The 20,829-nt window shown below is 37.6% G+C and overlaps 2 protein-coding genes across 3 annotated transcripts in view; one reads left to right on the top strand and one right to left on the bottom strand.

Annotated features, from left to right (window-relative positions):
- Nucleotides 1–4,968: 4,968 nt before the first annotated feature.
- Nucleotides 4,969–20,829, top strand: part of LOC139975205 (uncharacterized) — a 28,856-nt gene continuing 12,995 nt past the window's right edge. The window contains exon 1 of one of the 2 annotated variants that reach the window (XM_071982933.1): nt 4,969–4,992. The gene's annotated coding sequence lies outside the window, so the exon portion shown is untranslated. The other variant, XM_071982922.1, reaches the window with a different exon arrangement.
- On the bottom strand, nt 8,804–20,122 carry LOC139975198 (monocarboxylate transporter 2-like). The gene is made up of 5 exons (XM_071982896.1): nt 19,966–20,122; nt 19,102–19,322; nt 18,225–18,371; nt 15,794–16,621; nt 8,804–13,860 (listed from the first exon to the last, which is right to left on the bottom strand). The coding sequence occupies exons 2-5, from the start codon at nt 19,280–19,282 to the stop codon at nt 13,718–13,720; spliced, it is 1,299 nt and encodes a 432-aa protein (XP_071838997.1). The 5' UTR covers nt 19,283–19,322; nt 19,966–20,122; the 3' UTR covers nt 8,804–13,717.

Consider the following 20,829-nt stretch of genomic DNA (forward strand, 5'->3'; position numbering starts at 1 on the left):
TTAGTTATTCGATAAACTTGGTACTATTTTTTGCACGAAAGCACTTGGAAACTCTCTCTTTGAAAGGTAGGATTAAGTCCGTATACACCAATCGCAAAGCAGCATTACTGCCAAATGACAATCACATGACAATTAGCACACACAAATCAGCATGGCTATCACATAGTTATGTTGAAACGTCCATATTTTGCGTACGAAAACAAGTTCGTTCGTCCAAGTTTTTCAAATTTGATAGATGTACCGATATGACCTGAAAACAACATACCTATTTACCCGATGGTGAGTACTTTTCAGGTTCTTTTCATATGAAATAAAGTTGAAATCATCATTCGAAGTTCGTATTTACACAGCCGAATCACGTTTGGCAAGTATTCATAGGATGGACACTGGAACAGCTAGTTTCGCGAAAACGGTTCAATCTTAAATGTTGAGTCATTAGTGTACGATTTGCCCGTGTTTACTGACATTTTTACTCAGTATTTGCCTAACTTTTTCATACTCTTGAGCTTTGTGGGTAGTAAAGTTACATTTTTATGACCCCTGGAAGCTAAAAACAAGGCTTGTCTATATTATAGTCCGTCAACTAAAAGAAGATTGAAAATGACATTAGGACAAATTGAGTGATAGACTAACGTTAATCATTAACATGGTGACTATTCGCTGAGGCTGCTAGAGTACGTAGGTAAAGTCACATGCTTTCGTATCGTAATCTATGTGTATACTATATGTATATTTACAACTAGATAACATCAATTTGTTTATTTGTTTTGTTATTTAACTTTTGGCATGAGGGTGAAATTCGGTTAGCTTAATAAGCTAATCACACCGAGGCCCTCCCCTACATGTAATTTAAGCTAGGCCTAGGCCGTCTACAACTAGCATAGACCAGTAGTCAAAATAAGGAATAGAAGTACTTGTCCCATGTGTATTAAACTGAATTGCACTAGGATAAAACTGATGTCTTGTTTTTACTATATCGTTCAGTAATAGTAATGACTGTGGGCTACTGTTTGAGCAGTCTCGTTTTCCAATTGTGTACACTGTTGGAATAAATATAGACTGATTTGTGACAACATGTCTAAGGTGGTATGACATTGCTTTACATTTAAGGACTATTGAAAAGTAGACAGCTATTATGGTTTGACAATTGAGATGCAATAACCTGGTCGCATATAAGACATAGTTTGGATTGGAAACTATCAAAGTCACACTACCTCTATCGAGAAGCTTTGTCAATATCAACCCATTGTATTCAGTAAAACGGGTTTTCCTTTCAGGGTATATATTGGAAATTTACCTAACCACATCAAATCAATTTTGCTATGCCTGACAAGGCTGACAAATCAAGACAGTTACCGAGTTACGTAGACCAAACTCTGTTATTTTTGCAAACCTTAAATAGTTGACTCATTTTTCTACAGCAAAGTAATTAAACTATTGCTTATTTACATTCCCTTGTAGGTCTTTCAACTATGACCGAACCAACCTCAACTGATCATGATAGGGGTGAAGAACCATGTGTCATACACCATCCAACGTAGATTCAGTGACATTTACAAGAAGTTCACTCCCAAGACTTGGGATCCTTTCCTAAAATGCATGGATATCTGGAAGGATCATCCTCACACTGAAAATGGAAAAACTGCCATTAAGTTTTTACATTTTCAAAATTGTGATCTACAGTCAGCCTTCCTACCTGCACTTCCAGTTCCAACTAATGGTGGATTTCACAGGAAATGCTATCAGAGATTTACGGATGCAACCAGAATTAAATGGTTAAGAAAGCCAAGATGTGATTCAGTAAGTGCCTTTTTCTTGAAGGGAAAAGTGAAAGCCTTGAGACACATACAAGGTGATGCAGAATCTGCAAAGTCACTAAAGATGTTGGGTGACTCCTTTACAGTTGATGAAGTCAATTTCCTTGCCGTTGAAAAATTTGTCTACAAGCTGTATGGTCAAATGGATGCAACTTCAGTCAACGACGTGCGATTTGATATGTTTAAGAAGAAAGCCAACAGGATGGAGAGTACAATGCCTCCAAATAATGATGCCCTTCGTCAACATATCCTTCGTGCCAACTTCCAGGCAAGAATTTATAAACTAAGCTTAATGAAGAATCAAGATTTACCATCTCCTAGTGAACATGGATGGATATTTGATGATGGACACCTTGCCATTCATTGGATGAGCCTCCCACCTGCTCCTGAAAGCATAATTGAACTTGAGAACTGCTCATGTAAGAAAAACAAGTGCCAACTACCAAATGCAGGAGACAGTTGCTGTGTATCCTTCGGCCTTCCATGCACAGATTTATGCCAATGCAAGGGGTGTGAAAACATCAGTCAGATGATACTTGAGATTGAAGAAGACTTGGACACAGACGAAGATGATTAGATGGAATAACTAGTTTTTAGTCTTGGAACAGCCATGATAATGTTTGACTGTGTAAGCTGTGCCCAGGCAGACTTCTGCAAATCTAGCCATTTATATGTTAAGTTTGAGAGCTCTCATGTGTTCGTATTTTGAAGCATGAAGTTAGAATCAAGAATTGGCAAAGCCATGGTGTACTGGCACTGGAGGGGAGGGGGCTTCCCCATCAGAATTTTGTGTCTCTGGTCAATTAAAAAATATTGCAATGCCATATTGTAATTACTTTTATGTTGTAGTCAATTCAAGAAATGAAGGTAGCAGAAGGCAGAAGAAGGTAGCAGAAAGTTTAACTCAATAGTATCATTATTTATGCAAACAAATTTTGAAGGGATGAGTTCAGGATAATTGTACCCCCAGAAAAAGTTCATGGTACCAATTGCAATGTTTCTAAACTATAACATCACATAAATTTGTTGTAAATACCCTTTTCAGAGTGAACATTTAAGCTTAACAATTGTCACATTGACAATGTCTGTGTCGTTGATCTTCAATCTCATTCTCCATATAGCACATGCTGTGAGAAAATGAAGGAATAGTTATTAAAGGTGCACCACTGGCATAACTACTGGCATATTTAAGGTAACATTAACATTTCATTTCATGTTCACACATTAAGTTATGTCAATCCTCGAATCTACATTATGTGTAAGCTTGCTTTTAAACTATGAGTGTGTATGGACAAACTGAATATATGTGTGGTTATAACCCCAAACCTGTTATTGACATTTATTATGTTACTTTCTAATAGATCTAGACATTTCTAAAAGAGTTAGGTCAATTCCATTTAAATGTAGAGGTGTTAAGGCCAGTTTGAAAAAATAGAGGGCGCCCTTTATTTCCAGTATTCTTTTACCGCCATTTTCTCCTTAACGTCCGCAAAATTTTGGTGGAACAAAGTGATTTTTATTTTAGGGTGTTCTAAGCAACACTTTTATTAAGAAATTATGTTGCCCCCAGAGGTGGACTACGGAACTCAAAAACTAAAGGGATTTTTGCCTTATGCCCCACGGTCTATAGGCTATAGGCTAAATTTAGCTAATTGCATCTGCCAAACTAAGTTAGTAGTTGAATCAGTAGGCGTGAATGTTACTACGATTACAATCGAGTTAACGGAGCTGACGAGTATTCAAGATCAAAAGAGCACTGACAAAATACCATGCTAAAAAAAAAAACAGTTTAAAAAAAAATCGACACTGAAAGGGGGGGAGCGGTCGCTCCCCCTGCTCCCCCCCCCCTGGCTACGTCCCTGCCTATACCTAAATCAGTCGGGGCAATTTTGATATTTTTCAGTCTATTTTCACAGTATAGGCTGTTACCAAGTGGTGCTTCTTTTTTTCGACTTTTATAGTGGTCTCTGAAATCAACATGCTGCGTTTAATTATAAAGACTATATGCGCCATAATACATTGTACTCTACAATTAACAGTCCGTCACTCGTGGAACAATGAAAATACAAGACGACGAAATGTGAAATATTTCTCTTAGAAAATTCCCAAATAACCGCAATAAATCGAAATCCTATACGGGTAGTACACCCCCTTTTCACAGACAAAGTGGGCTACATGCGGAGCGTTATACTAAGCCGCAAAGCACATGGAAGCTTAAAAGGAAGTATTATGTAGCTGCTTTTGACAACGGCTGCAGTTAGGTATATATTATGGGGGAGCGTATTAGACACGATGATTTGTAAATTGTACTATGAACTTCAAGATAATACTATAAATAGGCCGCCTTCTAGGCTAACAAATGGTAGGGACGTAGCCAGAAATTTGAAAGGGGTGGGGGTGGGGGGGGGGGCGGAGAGCAGAAATTTTAAAGGGATATTTCTCACAAAGGGAGCTTTATTACACTTAACAGAGCTCCATGGTGTAAGAAGAACATTTTTGCCCAAAATGTCTCCCACGTTGCAGGAAATAAACAATAGATTGAGGAAGGGTCGCTTAGCTTCCTACGGCAACCTGAAAAGATCTGGGCTTTCATGATAAGCCGGAGGGACCCCCCCCCCACCCGGGCTACGTCCCTGACCAAAGGTAATTCAGGAAATTCTACAATGTACCAATTGGTTGTGAATGAATTTATTAGTGGCCCTCTAGAATAAGGTTCACTTCACTATTCAGGCGAATAGCTTATTTTCCTTTAATATCAATAAATTTAGGCCTAATTAAGTGACATAATTGTTGGAATCTGTAGGCCTTATCCGCTATAACCTGTGGGCACGTGGGCACATGTATTAAACGTTCAATGCCTCCCTCTCCCCCTCCCCCACTGGTTGTATGTTGTTGTATTCGTTGCATAGTATTGCTGAAAAACACTGGAGAAATCTTGTATTCTCGTTTCCCATTTTGTTTAACTGTATGCAAACCAGCTGCAGCGAGCTTCTTTTGGGCGTGACTTCATTGACGTCTCAGTTCTTTCCAACCAACCAGATTTGAACGATGTGTGCGTTACATCCGGTCTCCCCTGCCTACGTGCAGTGTCCTGTCAGGCCTCGGTGCAAGAATCTGAAAGACAGGTTATTGATACGGGAGAAAACATACTCAGCACTAAGGACTTTTTGACAGTGTAAGAACAACAAATTCCCCCCAAAAGTTAGTAAATTAAATTCACACTTAAGTATCAGTTGAAGGATAATCATAAGTGTTTTACAATGCGATTTTGATCGGTCGATTTTTTGCCGTTTAGTTTTCACTGGTCAAGTTTGACAGTTTACCGGTTGGATAGGCTGATTATGTACACCAGTGTTACTATGCAGCCTACTTATAAACATAGTGCACGTGTTACTGTTAGGCTGTGCTTATAGTAATATTGAAGAAATGTCGAACAAGTTTCATTTTTTACAGTGTTAACAGTTAAGTTTTCACGTTCAATCGAACTGTGGTGCTTCAATTCAGTATATAGAGGTAAAAATTGTAACTCCATAGATTAGCGGGTTTTAGCCTAACAACGCCCGGGTTAGGTTTGCCGATGCCACCTGTAGTCTGCTCAGTGGAACCTGGTTCGCGGAAATACTTTTCTGATATAGGCCTATTAAATTAGTTTAATCGATGTGCATCATCTTTTGAATCACTAATGCTTTATAAGAGTCCCAAGGTATTTTGACAACTAAGTAACCTGCTGAGCCAATACAAAATTGGCCTTTGTAGGACGAGATCTTGCTATACTTAGTGGTAGACCCTATTACTGTACAAAGTGGCTATTGTTACGACTAGTCGTAAGAATGATTTCCGACTACGCATGCGCAGTTGCTATTTTCATGACCAGGAGTACTATTTTTACGACGAGGAGTAACAATAATTTCCGGTTAGGGTTAGGGTAAGGGTTAGGATCGAGGTTTAGGGTTATGTTTAGGGTTAGGGTTACCCCTACTACATGCGCAGTTGCTTTATTTACTTTACTGCTCTTGAATTTGCCTTTGTCGTAAGAATAGTTTATAAATAATTGTTACGACTCGTCGTAAGAATAGCCACGGCCTATACTGTAACATCCAAAGACCATATATCTGTGCTGTTACTGTTCTGGTTCTGCTTATTTAGTTTTATTCTCGTAGTTGTTCTCTAATAGCTTGTTTATTGTATGTTTTTTTTTGCCTTCACTACTGTTTTATGTTTACTGTCGACGGGAAATTATTTCTGTATTTTGTTTTCTGAAATAGACAACAAAGTTTCTATCTATCTATCGATCTATCTAACTAACTATCTAACGAAGAACATCACCATTCCAGTTCCATTGCCATGGTTATTTCATTCATAATTAACAATTCACCAAATTTGATATATTCATCATATCATCACGGTACAAATTGCATTGAGAATGTGATTTATAACTTAGGGTGTCGGTAATTTAAGATATGGTAAACACAGTGGCGGAGCTAGGGGTATTGGTCAAGGTGACGAAAATGGTCTGTAGAGGCGCTTTCGACACTATCTAAGCGGAGCGCCACCACAGGTTGGCGCGGAGGGTACAGACAATTTTTGAGTAAAGATACTTCCTAGATCGCCAGAAATGACCCTTTCCTGGCCTTGCTTATTTGCTGATAAACGAAGAATAAATAGGTGTCATCGTCAACAAAATGTGACAAATGTCAATAGGTACCGGTAGATGAGAGCGCAATAAAAAAGTCAATCGCGAATAAGTAAAAAGTGGTAAAAAGCTGAAAAGGGCGCCAGCAGTCCATTTGAGTCCGTCAAGGTGGGGGGGGGGCATCCACCCCACTGACTGTATGGACGCTCCGCCACTGGGTAAACATGCAGATAGTTTGAAACTCAGTCAGCACATATATTTTGTAGCCTATACATAAGCAAATTTTGGGATTGTTGACAGTATCATCTTAGGAAATGGTGCGGCGACAAATGTAAATAAGCCCAATTAACAAATTGTCTTTTGTATCGTTTATTCTCATATATCATTGTACATATAGAACCACAACGGTTACACATCAAAACAAAACTTGCAAGTCCAAACAACAAGTCCAAGCTTTACAAACCGGACAAGGGGTCACCGTCCGGTTATATGATTATCGTAACCACATTTGCTAGTTTCTGCATTTGTTTGGCTTGTGATTGATATTAAAAATAAACAATGTTGGAACAAATTTAGATGAGGTGATCACGGTTTCGTAGTTTGGTAAATTTCAGTATTATTGGTTTCGATGAAATCGTAACCTATGCATTCATGCAGGCGGAGAGTGTGTGTATGTGTGTATGTATGTATGTATGTATGTATGCGTGTGTGTGTGTGTGTGACGCCTGGCTTGTAAACACAGTATCTCAAGTAGGGAAGCTTGGACCAATCTAATATTTGGTGTATATGAGTACCACATTGAGTAGATGTGCCCTATTTTTTGTGGTGCCTGTGAAGGTCACCAAAGGTCAGTTAGAGGCCAAAAACCAAAATATTAAAACAAGCAATAACTCCCATTGACAGGACCCGACATGGTTGATATTTTGGGACCAGTTGTGAATGGGGTAAGGGATCATTTCAAAACATAACGGTCATGCGATCCAAGGTCAACAAAGGTCAATCAGGGGTCAAAAACTAGTATTTTTGCAATAACTTGAGAACGAAATGTCCGTGAAGGTTGGGAGTAACGCTATTGTAATCAGGGAGTCGACCCGCATCTAGGTGACCTTTGACCTCAGGTTGACCTCCGGTGACCTTTATCAGTTTTTTGGGTTATTTGAATTTTCGTGGCCATAATCGGATCTCAAAGGTACCTTCCGATCAAAATGGTCCATAGTTGACCCCTGTGCGACCTTCGTGTGCGAAGTTATCAGAGGTCAATGTTTTTGTTTTTTAATAAGTACAGTTAGGATGGTCGCACAGACTTGTCATGTTGCTTTTTGGAATCAGCGTGTCAAACTACATCTGACTGCGAGGTCAAAAGGTCAAAGGTCAAATCTTAAAAAATATGCTCATTTTAGGAGATACGGGGCAAAACAAAACAGAACAAAGATAAGTTTAAAAATTTGGTGACATATGATAGAGCTTTTTGTGCTGAATATAGGAAACTAACTCCCGCTTCAATCGGACACCCAGTTCTCAAGTTATGAGGGGCCAAAGGTTGGTTTTGACACATTTCTAGCAATAACATTATGTGTGTACATTGTAGGCCAAACAAATTTTAGGATAGAGTGCACCTCATCAAGAGGAACATTTTTGATAAAAACCATCAGGTCATCCAAGGTCATTCAAGGTTGATTATGTGCAAAAAACTGCCAGTTTATGCTAATTTTTGCAACAACTTCTAGTCACGAAGTCTGACATGGCTGGTATATTAGGACGAGTTGTGAATGGAATAGGGACACATTTTCATAAATAACCGTGATGAGATCCAAGGTCACCAAAGGTCATTTATGGGTCAAAATGTGTTTTTTCCTGATAACTTGTGAAACTACCACTGACAGGGTTGAGAGTTACGCTATTGTAATACAATAGTCGAACTGCATTTTGGGTGACCTTTGACCTCAGGTTGACCTCCAGTGACCTGTATTAGCTTCAAGTTGATTCTTTGAAGTTTCTTGGGCATATTCCAATCTAACTTGTCCATAAGTGGACTTCTCTGCAACCCTAATGTGCGAAGTTATTAGAGATTTGGTTTTGTTTTGTAATACTTGGTGAGTGGATTCATAACATTGAGTACAAGAACCCTATTGCTTTTGATGGAGGTGTGTTTAACCACGTAGAGTAGACTGGCCTGTGTTAGCATGCCATAGTGTTATTGTAACAGCTAGTTCTGGTTATACTAACAAGCAGAAGTCTAGTACATTGAGGTCATCGAAACCTCAATGCATTTTGCATTCTGGTTTTGAGTAATATTCGGTAATATTTGTAATATTCGTAGTTGGGTAAATTTCAGGTTGATTTTGAGTAATATTCGGTATACAAGGTTACCATGATACCATATATACCAAAATGCATTTCTAAAACGCCGTTGAATCTATTAGTGATGACAGCGCTGTGCAAGAAAGAAAAAAAAAACAAATGAAAATACACAATACAAAAAGTCGATGTTGCCAGAATAATGAGTTGTGGGAGATAACCTGGAGCCAGAGAATGTAAGCACCCGTACACAAAGATGAGGATTTTGAAATTGATTACACGTCCTGATTGGAAGCCAATGGAGTCTGTGCAATAACACTCTACTGGGATGGTCACGTCCAACTAAAAGAATATCAGTCGAGCAGCTCTGTTTTGCAGCCTTTGAAGTCGAGTAAGATCGTGTATAATCATTAGTCTATTCTGGAGATAATGACTGAACTGACAGTTGCCGGGTTATTTCAGCCAAAACATGGCGTATTGCAGGATAACTTGCATAGATGGTAATTAACACATTTTACAACAGAAGATATCTGATCAGCCAGTCAAATCAAGGTGAAATATTATTCGAAGATTCCTGAGTGTTATTTGAACATCACCCATACAGTTCAAGTATAACTTTTTTCCATCCCATTCATTCATGAGCATTTTATATATGGGCAGTTCCGTAAACTAGTAAACCTTTTCACCAAAACTTTAAAAACGTTGAATCATTACATATAGGGTATCAGATTATAGCTAAAACTCTGAAGTTTCATAATATTTAGCTAATTTTCACAGAACACATTGTTTTCAGGCAGATTAAGGTGTGTATTAGTCAACCAAAAAAATCTCAAATTTGCTTCACAAAAATTACCCAAAAACAAAATGCCTATTTTTGCCTGTGTATCTTCAGAGGAATAAATATTCTTGGATTTGCTGAAGTGATATAATATATAGATTCAGTTGACAAACAGATAAAGTTGCAGGGATTTTCAGTTTTCTGAGAATAACTTTTTGTACAAATGTAAATTGTCATGTGTACGTCCGTCACAGAAAAATCACATTTTTAAAATTTCATACAGAAGGAGGTACCCAGATTTCAAGACATCTACAATTCAATGCACATTTTGAACACTCAATAACTACATAATGTGCCTTTAATCCCTAGGATTGTATTTTTTCAGAAAATGCTGTGACAGACGTACGTATTTTCGTACGTCCGTCACGTACGTCCGTCACGTGTACGACCGTCACATTATTTTTGTTTAGATAAACAATGTATTTTAACATGTTTATCACTACAGTACCTCTGAATTTAATAATCAAACCCATTTAGTCATTAACACAGATATTAGGTAGTTTTGTGGATGCTTCATTAGCATAAATGTAGTGGTATGCAAACATTGCATACTTCAGTGTCAACTAGCATATATGTGTTATTGGAATTAGCACTTGGCAAAATATCAAAGAAATGGCATGGTATTGAACCACATGTTCAGTATGCTATTGTCTACATTGATATAACACTTTCATCTGAAAGCCTTGTTCACATTAGAAAACACACAGAGGGGATCTGACCGAATCATATCCCCTGCTCGAGATCAACATCCTAATGTAAATACTATCCTTCTCAGGGTCAGACCGCAACATGTTGGTCCCCTGTTCTGGGGGGTATCGGTTCCAGAGTGTGAACACTGGGGGACCAAGGTGACCGGAGATCAAGGCAAACAAACTACATAACACCATGTCTGTTCAACTCACTATTAGGCAAACTAACCATGGACATATATATGGAACTATTAGCTACAAATTATTTGTTTGTGTACAACATTGTTTCTTGTATATAGTTCTGCCATTTATTCTTCCCTCTGACCATAAGGTTTCCTTTCAATATCCAACACACTGTATATTTTACACTGTGTTCAACTATTTTTAGTAAATAATAAATCAGTTTTAGAAGGAAGATTGTCTGAGAGTCATCAAAAACTGTTATTGCAATTGTTAGTGTTTTGTTACCGCTGTAGTATGCATGTTATTGTTTTGATGTAATTTGTTCTACATTTGCTTTAGGTTCATTACCTTTTGTGTTGGGTTTCAGGTATCATTATGTGGAAGAAAAGTTAATTTTGAACCACATGTGCTCATAGTTTTATGTTGGTGGACAGAGTTACCAGATGGTTCTTCCTTAACTTCACAGTGTTTGTGTGTATTACCTTTATACATGTTTCATAGTTGCTATACTAACCAAGGGTGTGCCGCTGTATCTCTGTATCTTGACATGAGATATTTAAGAACTATTGCCAGTTAATGCTCTCATAGCTATTCAGCAGTACTGCTGAATAGCTATTTGTAGTATGCACACCCTGGTTATAACACTGACTTCACTTGTTATAACAGTGTTATAACACTGACTTCTTTCTCCCACTTTCACCTCAATATTGAATCAATATACACTGCATGCAGAAGTTAGTGACACTCATTTTTATTAGAAATTTGCCATACACTTTGTGCATTTGCACTTTTGTGAGAGTCACCATACAAATATTGTAACTTCCTCTTCATTGACTCAGAGTGGGAAATCAGAGCTGGAGCATGAGTTCAAGTGTGAACACTAAAATAGGAGATTTTGGAAACATATTTGCAGTTAAATTGTCAACACAGGACTAAGAACAGGGGATCCAATGTGAACACAGCCTAAGAACTCCTGAAGCAATACAACACAATGTATCACACATCTGAAGTTCTGAATTTCTTGTTTGCTGAAATGTGCTGTTAAGTCATCCATACAGATGCTTGCAGCATGTATGTATTCTAATAAAAAAAAAAATTGTCAAGTAAATAAACAGGGTGTGAAGAAAAGTGAAAGAAAAATGGTTTGGTGCTCATACCATTAATAAAGACCCATCATTCTGACCCACTAAAGAACTTCAACTCCCTAGGGGTCTAACATCTGTATTGTTTGAAATGATGCCAACAAAATTTTAAATGAGCTTACCATTGATGATTTGCATAAAACTTAAAGTGAAATATAAATTTCCAATAGAATAGAAATTTTGTGAGAGGGTACAGGTAAACCTTCTTTTCACTATTACTTTTACCTAAGTTGTTCCATTAGCCACAAGTAAATGAGCTGCATTATTGTGTACATCTGTCAACAATGGAAACTCTGGGTAAAGCTCTGTCACAAATTAAAATTTTAGGGATACCAAGTAGCACTTTTGTTTGTGACGGACGTACATTTACTATATAATTTCACACGTGTACGTCCGTCACAAAAAGTTGTACGTCCGTCACAGAGGAATTTTTGAATATATTGCAGGGAAGTGGTATAGGTTTCAACTGCTTGTTTACTGATATGTGTAGTTAAGAGTCTTCTTCATAACATGTATAATAGTTTTTAATTGCATCCCATCCCAATTCACAGAAATTTTCAAAAGAAAATTACGATCTGAAAAAGTCACTTTCTCTGGGTACGTCCGTCACAGGGAGGTTTTTTGAGTATTTTTGTAGTTTATTTAGATGGACAAGGAATGAAACTCCATACAAGAATAGTACAAGGTAGATGTTCCATAAAACCCAAATGAAAAGTTATCTCCTATATATAGCCATTGAGATATGGATCAACAAACTGTCCGAAATGTGCGTCCGACTTTACGGAATTGCCCATATATGGTTCATAATTGTAGCCTATTTACAGCTCTAATAACAACATTGATAGTACATTGTTATGTTATCTCAATATTTCATAGGAATTATTAATATAATTTTTCCGAATGAACTAATGATAATTACGAATGTTACAAATCGTACTATACGGTTCTTCAAACAGAACCAATTCAATATTCAATGAATAGAAATAGTGTAGGAACAAAGAACAACCAGTAAACACAACGAAACATTTAACATTATAACAGATCAAGTTTCGAACAGGCTAGGGACATGAGCAGAACAGTTCTTTACTTACAATAAACTAACTTATATTCCTTTACGAGTGTCGGGCTTAGAATTAATACAATTCTTTACTTTCAGAATGAATTTCTTTTTGTAAAAGAACTCGTTACATTATGGCATAATCTCATTCAACTTGCAATTATATACATCATATTTACAATGAAAAAAATCATTGGGTGATCTAACACTTAATTACACCAAAGAGAAATCCTTTTGGTCAAAATAAATTGTCTCCCAAAAAAATAAAATAAAAATGGAGGTTACAGGACCAAGGTAGCTCTCAATGATTTCTGTATCCTCTTTACAGAAAGTGCAGGAAGGGCTAGTATTTTTTTTACCGTTAAATATTCAAGTTGAGTAACAGTCAGTCTTCAATTTGTTTGATACAAGTTTCCAGTTTGCAAAGAGCATCATCATAATACACCAGTTGTTTTAGGATCAAACAACACATACATTAGCGTATCGTCGGCATAGATATGGTAGCCGATGCTATTGTTGCGCAGTATCTTGCAGACAGGATGCGTGAAGATGTTGTACCCTAGTGTTCTATGGTCGATCCTTGTGCACGGGAAGCCATATTCCATGTTGTATAATTAGTGTCCGAAGCGATGTCGGAGAAACAAAGCCTGTCTTTCCGATTACGAAGGTAGCTGACATGTCAAACCAATGCAGTGTTGTGTCTGAAACATGAAAATCCTGATGTAGGCGATTAACAAATATCGCATGGTCTAAAGTGCCGAATGCTGTGCTTAAGTCAAGCATTACTAGAAGAACAGCATGTTGTTTGTCAATTGCGGATATGAAATCATTTTTTTTTACACGTACAAGAGCTGATTCGGTAGAGTGGAGAGGCTTTTATTAAGCAGACTGATATTTTTTTGAGTCAAGTTATTCCAATTCAAGTTTTCCGACTGAGCGGCCAAAAGCTGCATTAAAAGTAATTCTATTTGGTTGGTGACAGCGTTCATATTTCCTGCTTAGCGATGTTTTTTTTTTACAAGAAACTATAGCACCATGTCCTTGTTCATTCTTTCACCTGTCACTGAAGGCATTCCTTTTTAGATGATTCCGAGAAAAAGTTGTAGCAAGAACAAATAACCGCAACGATGCACTGTAATACACTGAGGGTGCCCATCAAGATGAATGCGAGCCTGTATGAGCAGGTTTCGTCATCAATAAAACCTATCAAAACAAAATTAATAAAAACATATAGTAGAAGAGGCGGTGATAAAATCAAAATGGATTAGAACATTGCCAATTTACAAGGGGACGTGTCTGCGTAATTGACAGCCCAAATGTCAGTGAGACAAGGGAAATGTGTGTGGCAAAACTCTTCTCTTTCACTGGAGAAATTAGCTCTGACCCATGCTTGGTAATGTTCAGATAAACACTACAAGTTATTCCGTGCAAGGGCGTAGGAACCGGGGGGGCTGGGGGGGGGGGGCGCCAGCCCCCCCAGTGAAAAATGTGGAGGGGCGGAAGTATCATTCCGCCCCCCCGGTTCGCAAGTCAGAAAACCCCTTTTTCATTTCCAAATGAGAAAGAAACTCTCATTTGGAGCACCAAATTGCATCTAAGGCCAGGGGAAAATACAAAATTAAGTTTACAAAATGGAGTGGGTGTTGAAGTGTGCTATATTGCACCAAATTGCATCTGAGGCCACCTGGAAATGCAAAAAAATCCAAAGGGGAGGGGGACACCCCCTCCCCTTAGACCCCTCCCCCAGGCCGGCCATCAGTCTTCAGCCCCCCCACTCAAAAGTACCTTCCTACGCCACTGATTCCGTGTATCAACTGAGAGCTGTGGTTACGTCTGTTTCATTATATCCCAATTAGGGTTTTTATGTTAACGAGCGCTACAATAAAAAAAAAAATAGTACAACACAAGGGTGAGATGTGGGAGAGTTGATGATGCATGGTGGGGGTTGGCAGAGGGGGCTTGAGAATGCTTCTCCACTCACACCAATATTCTAGTTGGGGATGCACTCCACTAAACATTGCTGGGTCACTCAGCTGGATCACGTGAATTAGCAATACGAGAGACGGGCAAGATTATCACTTTTTTAAATTCATATATATCTCATAATGAATCAAAACTTCGACGTATTTATCGGAAGAATTTGGATATAAACGTCGCAGTTTCAACATAGGAAGAAAAACTGTCGATGAAACGTCGAAATGTCAACAGTTTATGTGGACTTTTTTCTTAAATGTCACTTTTCATAAACAGTTGAAATGTAGAGAAATTTTGGTGTAAAATAATCAAAAGTTTGAGATATATAGTGGAAGTTTCAATCCCATTTAGGCCAGCGTAGCAGTTGCTTTTTCTTGTAGAAAGTGCCCCACTTTTTGATAGTATAGCTTCAAGTGCTGCATGTATTAATATAACAACATAGTAAACTGCGCTTGATTACAGTCAAAGGATAGACGTGTCACAATTCCAAAATCTACATTTCGTTAGTAAAACTTCAGGTTAACAATATCGCTGCAATTGTCAGTATTCGTCCTGGTTAAATGAAAACGGCTTTTAGAGGATTATCATTACCTAAATGTATACTATAGTGGTTGACGAAATGGTTTTTCCTATTATTTAACAGCAAGGGAAATGCAATTATTATTAAAATATTGAAAATAATAATACTAAAAGTTCAACCCAATTTTACGGAAGCGTAGAAAGGACATGTCAAATGACGTTTTGCTGAGATGCAACAATTCGTCAAAATTACAACAATCTGAAAATCGACATTTTGGAGTGATGCCTTAACTCGTCAAAATGGCAAAAACTGAAAATTGACGTTTTGACTTCATCTTACCAAGTTATCAAAGTGACAAAAATCTGAAAATTGACGTCAAAATGGAAAATATTTAAAGTCAGTTTTTAGACTTTCTACATTTTGAAGATTTAAAATATGTCGTCAAACCGTCAATTTTAAACTTCTTATCATATTGACGAGTTGTTGCCTTCATCAAAACGTCAATTTACATATCCCTTCTACGCTACCGTACAATTTCATGTTGAAATAACTCAAATCGCTGTTGCCAGATGCAAAATAAAAATAATCACCAAAATTGAAGGAAAATCGTTCCTTATTCGTGTAAGATTGTGAATGACTCACCTGTTATTATTCCTCCGAGTTGGGACATTACACCACCTACAGTATACATTAATACCACGCAGGATTTAAAATGGCGTTTGCAGACAAATGATGGAACCATGGCGGATAAAGAAGAAGCCTGAGCTGCCAAGCCAAAACCGCTGAGGAACGCAGTGACTAACAAAGTGGTGAAACTGTAAGATATTAGACTCAGCGAAATCCCGACTGCAACGATAAATGTAGGAAGGGCGACCCCGTAGATATTGCCGTCGTATCCGCTATAAAATAGGAACATGCAAAATAATCGCCCGGAAAGCCCACCAAGACCTCCGAATGTAGATAACCAAACAGCTGTCGCAGATTCTAGCCCCAAAGACACCCCATATGGTACTAAAAATATTGACCAACCAGCATAATTCAAATCGTACACAACGTGAAGACAAACAAGCAGTAAAGCACCCGGATGTCCAACAAGTAGTCCCTGTTTTGTGGATTTGCACACATTTTCGTCAATTAATAACTTCCTCTCTTTCTGGTCGTCTTGTTCAGACGCTTTGCATTTATTTGTTGTATCTCTAGACCTATCTTTTGTATTATCCACATCTATGTCACGTGTTTCCAAGGGTATGATTATACCGACCAAAATTAGCATGCATGTAAGGAGGCCAAAGATGGCCATTGCGATTCGCTTGTTAAAAGACCGAAGAAGGTATTCTAGCAGCAATGGCAGAGTAGAAACACCAAGGTTCGCCGATAAGAGAGTTGTCGAGTACACCAAAGGATAGGAACTATCAAATGTGTTCTTTAGCGATAAAATAGTGGCAATGTTCAGCAGTCCAAAGCCACAACCTGTAATTTAAACAAAAATATGAATACTGTATGACGGCTTGCTTTTATGATATATGTGATTAAAAATCGAAACATTGTTCGCTGTCCAAATATTAGGGTACCTTAATGAGGCACAAAGGAAGTTATTTTATTAGGCTTTGACGAAGGTGCGTCCGATATTTATATTTCGTACTATTAACTAAACCGACTCGAGCAGTATTGAAGTAAACAACAAGAACAAAAATAGCCTTTCCAAGTTATTGGTTTCGGTGATAATCGTGACCTTTGCATTTATGATGGCGTATGTGTGTGTGTGTAAGTGTGTGTGATGGCGTTTGTGACGCCCAGCTTGTAAACACGATATCTCAAGGAGGAAAGTTCAGACTAATTTCATATTTGGTGTGTAAAAGTACCACATTAAGTACAAGAAGACTATTGTTTTTGGTGGAGGTCAAAGGTCATTTGGGTTACCAGGGTTCAAATTGTGAAAACTCCGTAAAAGGATATCACAAGAAGGGAATCATGGGCAGACTACATATTTGGTGTGTAGGATTAACACATTCTGAAAAAGAAGCCTATTGTTTTTGGTTGATGGCAAAGGTCATTGGGCGTCACCAGGGGTCAAATTGTGAAAACCTTGTAATCACGATATTTCATACTGGAAGCTTGGACCGACCTCTAATTTAGTGTGTAGAAGTACCACATTGAGTTAAAGAAGCCTGTTGTTTTGTTGGAGGTCAGAGGTCATTTGGTGGTCATCAGAGGTCAATTCGTTAAACCCTTGTAAACATGTAAACCCTTACTATACGTTACGTCAGATTCATGAAGAAAACTGCTCGTGTTACATCATCGAAACCGCAATGCATTTTTGCATTCTGGTCTTTACTTTGATACTTGGTTAATCCAAACAATTATATTATGTTGATTTAAAGAGATTCCTCCAACAATGTCAAATCAAGTAAAACAAAATGTATATCCTTATACTTCGTACAATATTAAAATAACTTCCGATCTCTATTGCAAACTCGATAGTCAAATTTTCTGTGGCTTCAAAACAAGCGATTTGCAAGTCAATTTATCTATATTTGTTAAACGTAGCCTTCTTACAAAATAGCAAGGGCGTAGGAACCGGGGGGCTGGGGGGCGCCAGCCCCCCCCCCAGTGAAAAATGTGGAGGGCGGAAGTATCATTCCGCCGCCCCCCCCCCCTGGTTCGCAAGTCAGAAAACCCCTTTTTCATTTCCAAATGAGAAAAAAAAAACTCATTTGGAGCACCAAATTGCATCTAAGGCCAGGTGAAAATACAAAATTAAGTTTACAAAATGGAGTGGGTGTTGAAGTGTGCTATATTGCACCAAATTGCATCTGAGGCCACCTGGAAATGCCTAAAAAAATTCCCCTTAGACCCCTCCCCCAGGCTGGCCATCAGTCTTCAGCCCCCCCCCCCCACTCAAAAGTACCTTCCTACGCCACTGCAAAGTAGTGGTATCGCGCTTAATGCTATACATACATCACACACACCCACCCCTTCGCTCCCATGTTTCCATTCGGCACCCAATCTTCAGCTGAATTTTTGGTGACACAACAAAGAAAGAAAGACTTAGTCTGAGGTTCTTCTACCTTACCTGACATGATAGCCGTTGGAAATAATTGCCATGTAGCCTGCGATGAGAAAAGTGATGGACCAATACTTGCTGTGCCAACAATAAGCCCTCCAAGGAGCCCTAATGTTTGGTAGTTTAAGATTCCTGCCAAGATACCCGCTATTGGTGCTGTTATAAAAGATAAAGTTACAAGACAAAATAAAGTAATAAACACAGTTATAATCAAAGGTTTGATATATCAGTCAATTTGGCAGGTTAAGTTTTACTATGTGACTATTATCATCATCATCACTATAGTATCATCATTATTATTAATATTATAATTATTATCATTATCATCATTATTATTGTTATTAGCAATATTATTCGTTACAATTATTGTCGTTATTTTTCATTATTTTTTATCGTTATCTTCATCATCATCATTATCATTATTCTTGTTATTATTGTTATAGATTATTCCGTGGCCTTAATTGTAGAGACATTTTGATATTTCTACTTTTGCGTTTTCGTATTTCGATATTATCGTTTGAAGTCATTTCTTTTCAAATTATTCTTACTCCAGATAGTTAGACATGAGAAAGGTTAAGTAGTCATCCACCAACTTTGGTTATGTTGTATCATCGCATTATAGCTCAGGGTTTACAGAAACATGAACACGCAACGGTCGAAATGACAATACCAAAGTCGAAAAACGGCTAAAATAAAGGTGCTAAACCTGAAATATCAACATCATGAAATGTCTCCCATAACTCACTGATATGTATAATAGTATATCGTTATATTTTTCTGATTGGCTGATGGTATGTATGTCGGATAGTTATTAACCGCAAAACATATCGCGAGATGAAATATGGAACCGTCACGATTTGAAAATACTGAACTGTTTGGTACTTACATATTAGGTAACATGCTCCTATTTGGAGGGAAAACGACCATCCGATCAAACTATGAGCAGTGTTCAAGTCTTCCACCGTTTTCTCTAATATCACACCATAGGATTTCAGAGTACCGTCGATGAAAAATTTATACATACACCTAGCGATAAATGATCTGGTGCGCGACATGCTGTCCGCCATTTTGAATGGAATCCGCAGAATACTATTAAGATTGTCTCGACTACAGAGAGAGAAGATTGTGAAATGAATTCGTCATGCAGAATGTCGGAGGACAATATGCAACGGGTAGTACTGATTGAAGAATGAAACTTATAATATCACACCTGATAGGCATTCAAAGTATCATCGGTGAAAAAGTGTAAGGGCACTGACCAACTCGTTTCATATAGAAGATCTCGCGAACCAGATTAATCCGACGGAGAATCACTCGGAAGAATAGAGGCGCTGTGCGTTTGCGGGAGCTCCTAAGACGTTTACGTGGAAGTTCTCATCAGCATATATATATTGGTTTCGTATGAACTCACATGAAGTACTATTTCATCTGGACTAAAAAATGATGGAATTGGTTATCCCTACTCCGTTTATGACGCCAGCAACTATTGCCATGATGTTCCGACAGACGGAGTATTCTAACCGTACTAAATGCTGAGACACATACTCTTCGAAACCGTGCATATTTAGTGAAAATTAATTAATTCAGTCCACTATGTAGAATAGCGGATATGTGCAGAGCGGTTACAAACATCTCCTGTGGCAAATATAAAAAGCCTAGCCAACATCTGAACAAACGCATGAAGTGGAGGAGATGAAACAGTTATTCGATTGCAATAATGAAAAATATCGAATGAAGATTATATAATTACCGATGTTGAACAAACTCGTTGTGGCCACAGAATCCCCTGTATGGTTCTACCTAACTGTATGAAACCTAAACCTTCGTCTACCAAGGCCTTGGGTGGCAATAATATTAATTGATAGACGAGCTCCATAATTGATTTTATGCCAGCACATATAAACAATCTAATCTTATATACATTAGATATATATATATATATATATATATATATAAATAAATATTCGCTTGTTTACCTTCGTCTACCAAGGCCTTGGGTGGCAATAATATTAATTTATAGACGAGCTCCATAATTGATTTTATGCCAGCACATATAAACAATCTAATCTAATATATATATATATATATATATATATATATATATATATATATATATATATATATATATATATATATATATATATATATACATATATGGATCCTACCTTAGGTCGACAGTTACATTGACTTCTACACACTAAATTTAATCTAACCCTAACCCTTTTTTCTAACCCTAACCCTGAATATAAATATATATATATATATATATATATATATATATATATATATATATAAATATATATATATATATATATATATATATATATACTTTTGTTGACCATTGTGCCGCTATTGGTAATTAACCCCAGTGGTTCTATTTACTATTTATTGCTGGCTGTTCTATTCATTCCTAGTTTAAAAATTCACTCATGCTTATCACTATTGTCGTCTTCGGATGTATATTAGCCCTTGTATTTAATTGATCTTGTTCAATTGCCTGACGATGGAGTGGTGACCACTCCGAAATATAGCAGTATGTCGTTGTTAAAAATATTCGCTTGTTTACCTTCGTCTACCAAGGCCTTGGGTGGCAATAATATTAATTTATAGACGA

The sequence above is a fragment of the Apostichopus japonicus genome, chromosome 2 (assembly GCF_037975245.1).
Source record: "Apostichopus japonicus isolate 1M-3 chromosome 2, ASM3797524v1, whole genome shotgun sequence".
NCBI lineage: Eukaryota > Metazoa > Echinodermata > Holothuroidea > Aspidochirotida > Stichopodidae > Apostichopus > Apostichopus japonicus.

Excerpts from the sequence above, each read along its gene's own strand:
- LOC139975198 (XM_071982896.1), bottom strand. The coding sequence starts at position 19,282 with ATGGCGGACAGCATGTCGCGCACCAGATCATTTATCGCTAGGTGTATG. Across the intron at positions 18,372-19,101 it reads AGGAGCATGTTACCTAATAT|CACCAATAGCGGGTATCTTG; the intron begins GTAAGTACCAAA and ends CTTTTATAACAG. Across the intron at positions 16,622-18,224 it reads TCCAACGGCTATCATGTCAG|GTTGTGGCTTTGGACTGCTG; the intron begins GTAAGGTAGAAG and ends TTTAAATTACAG.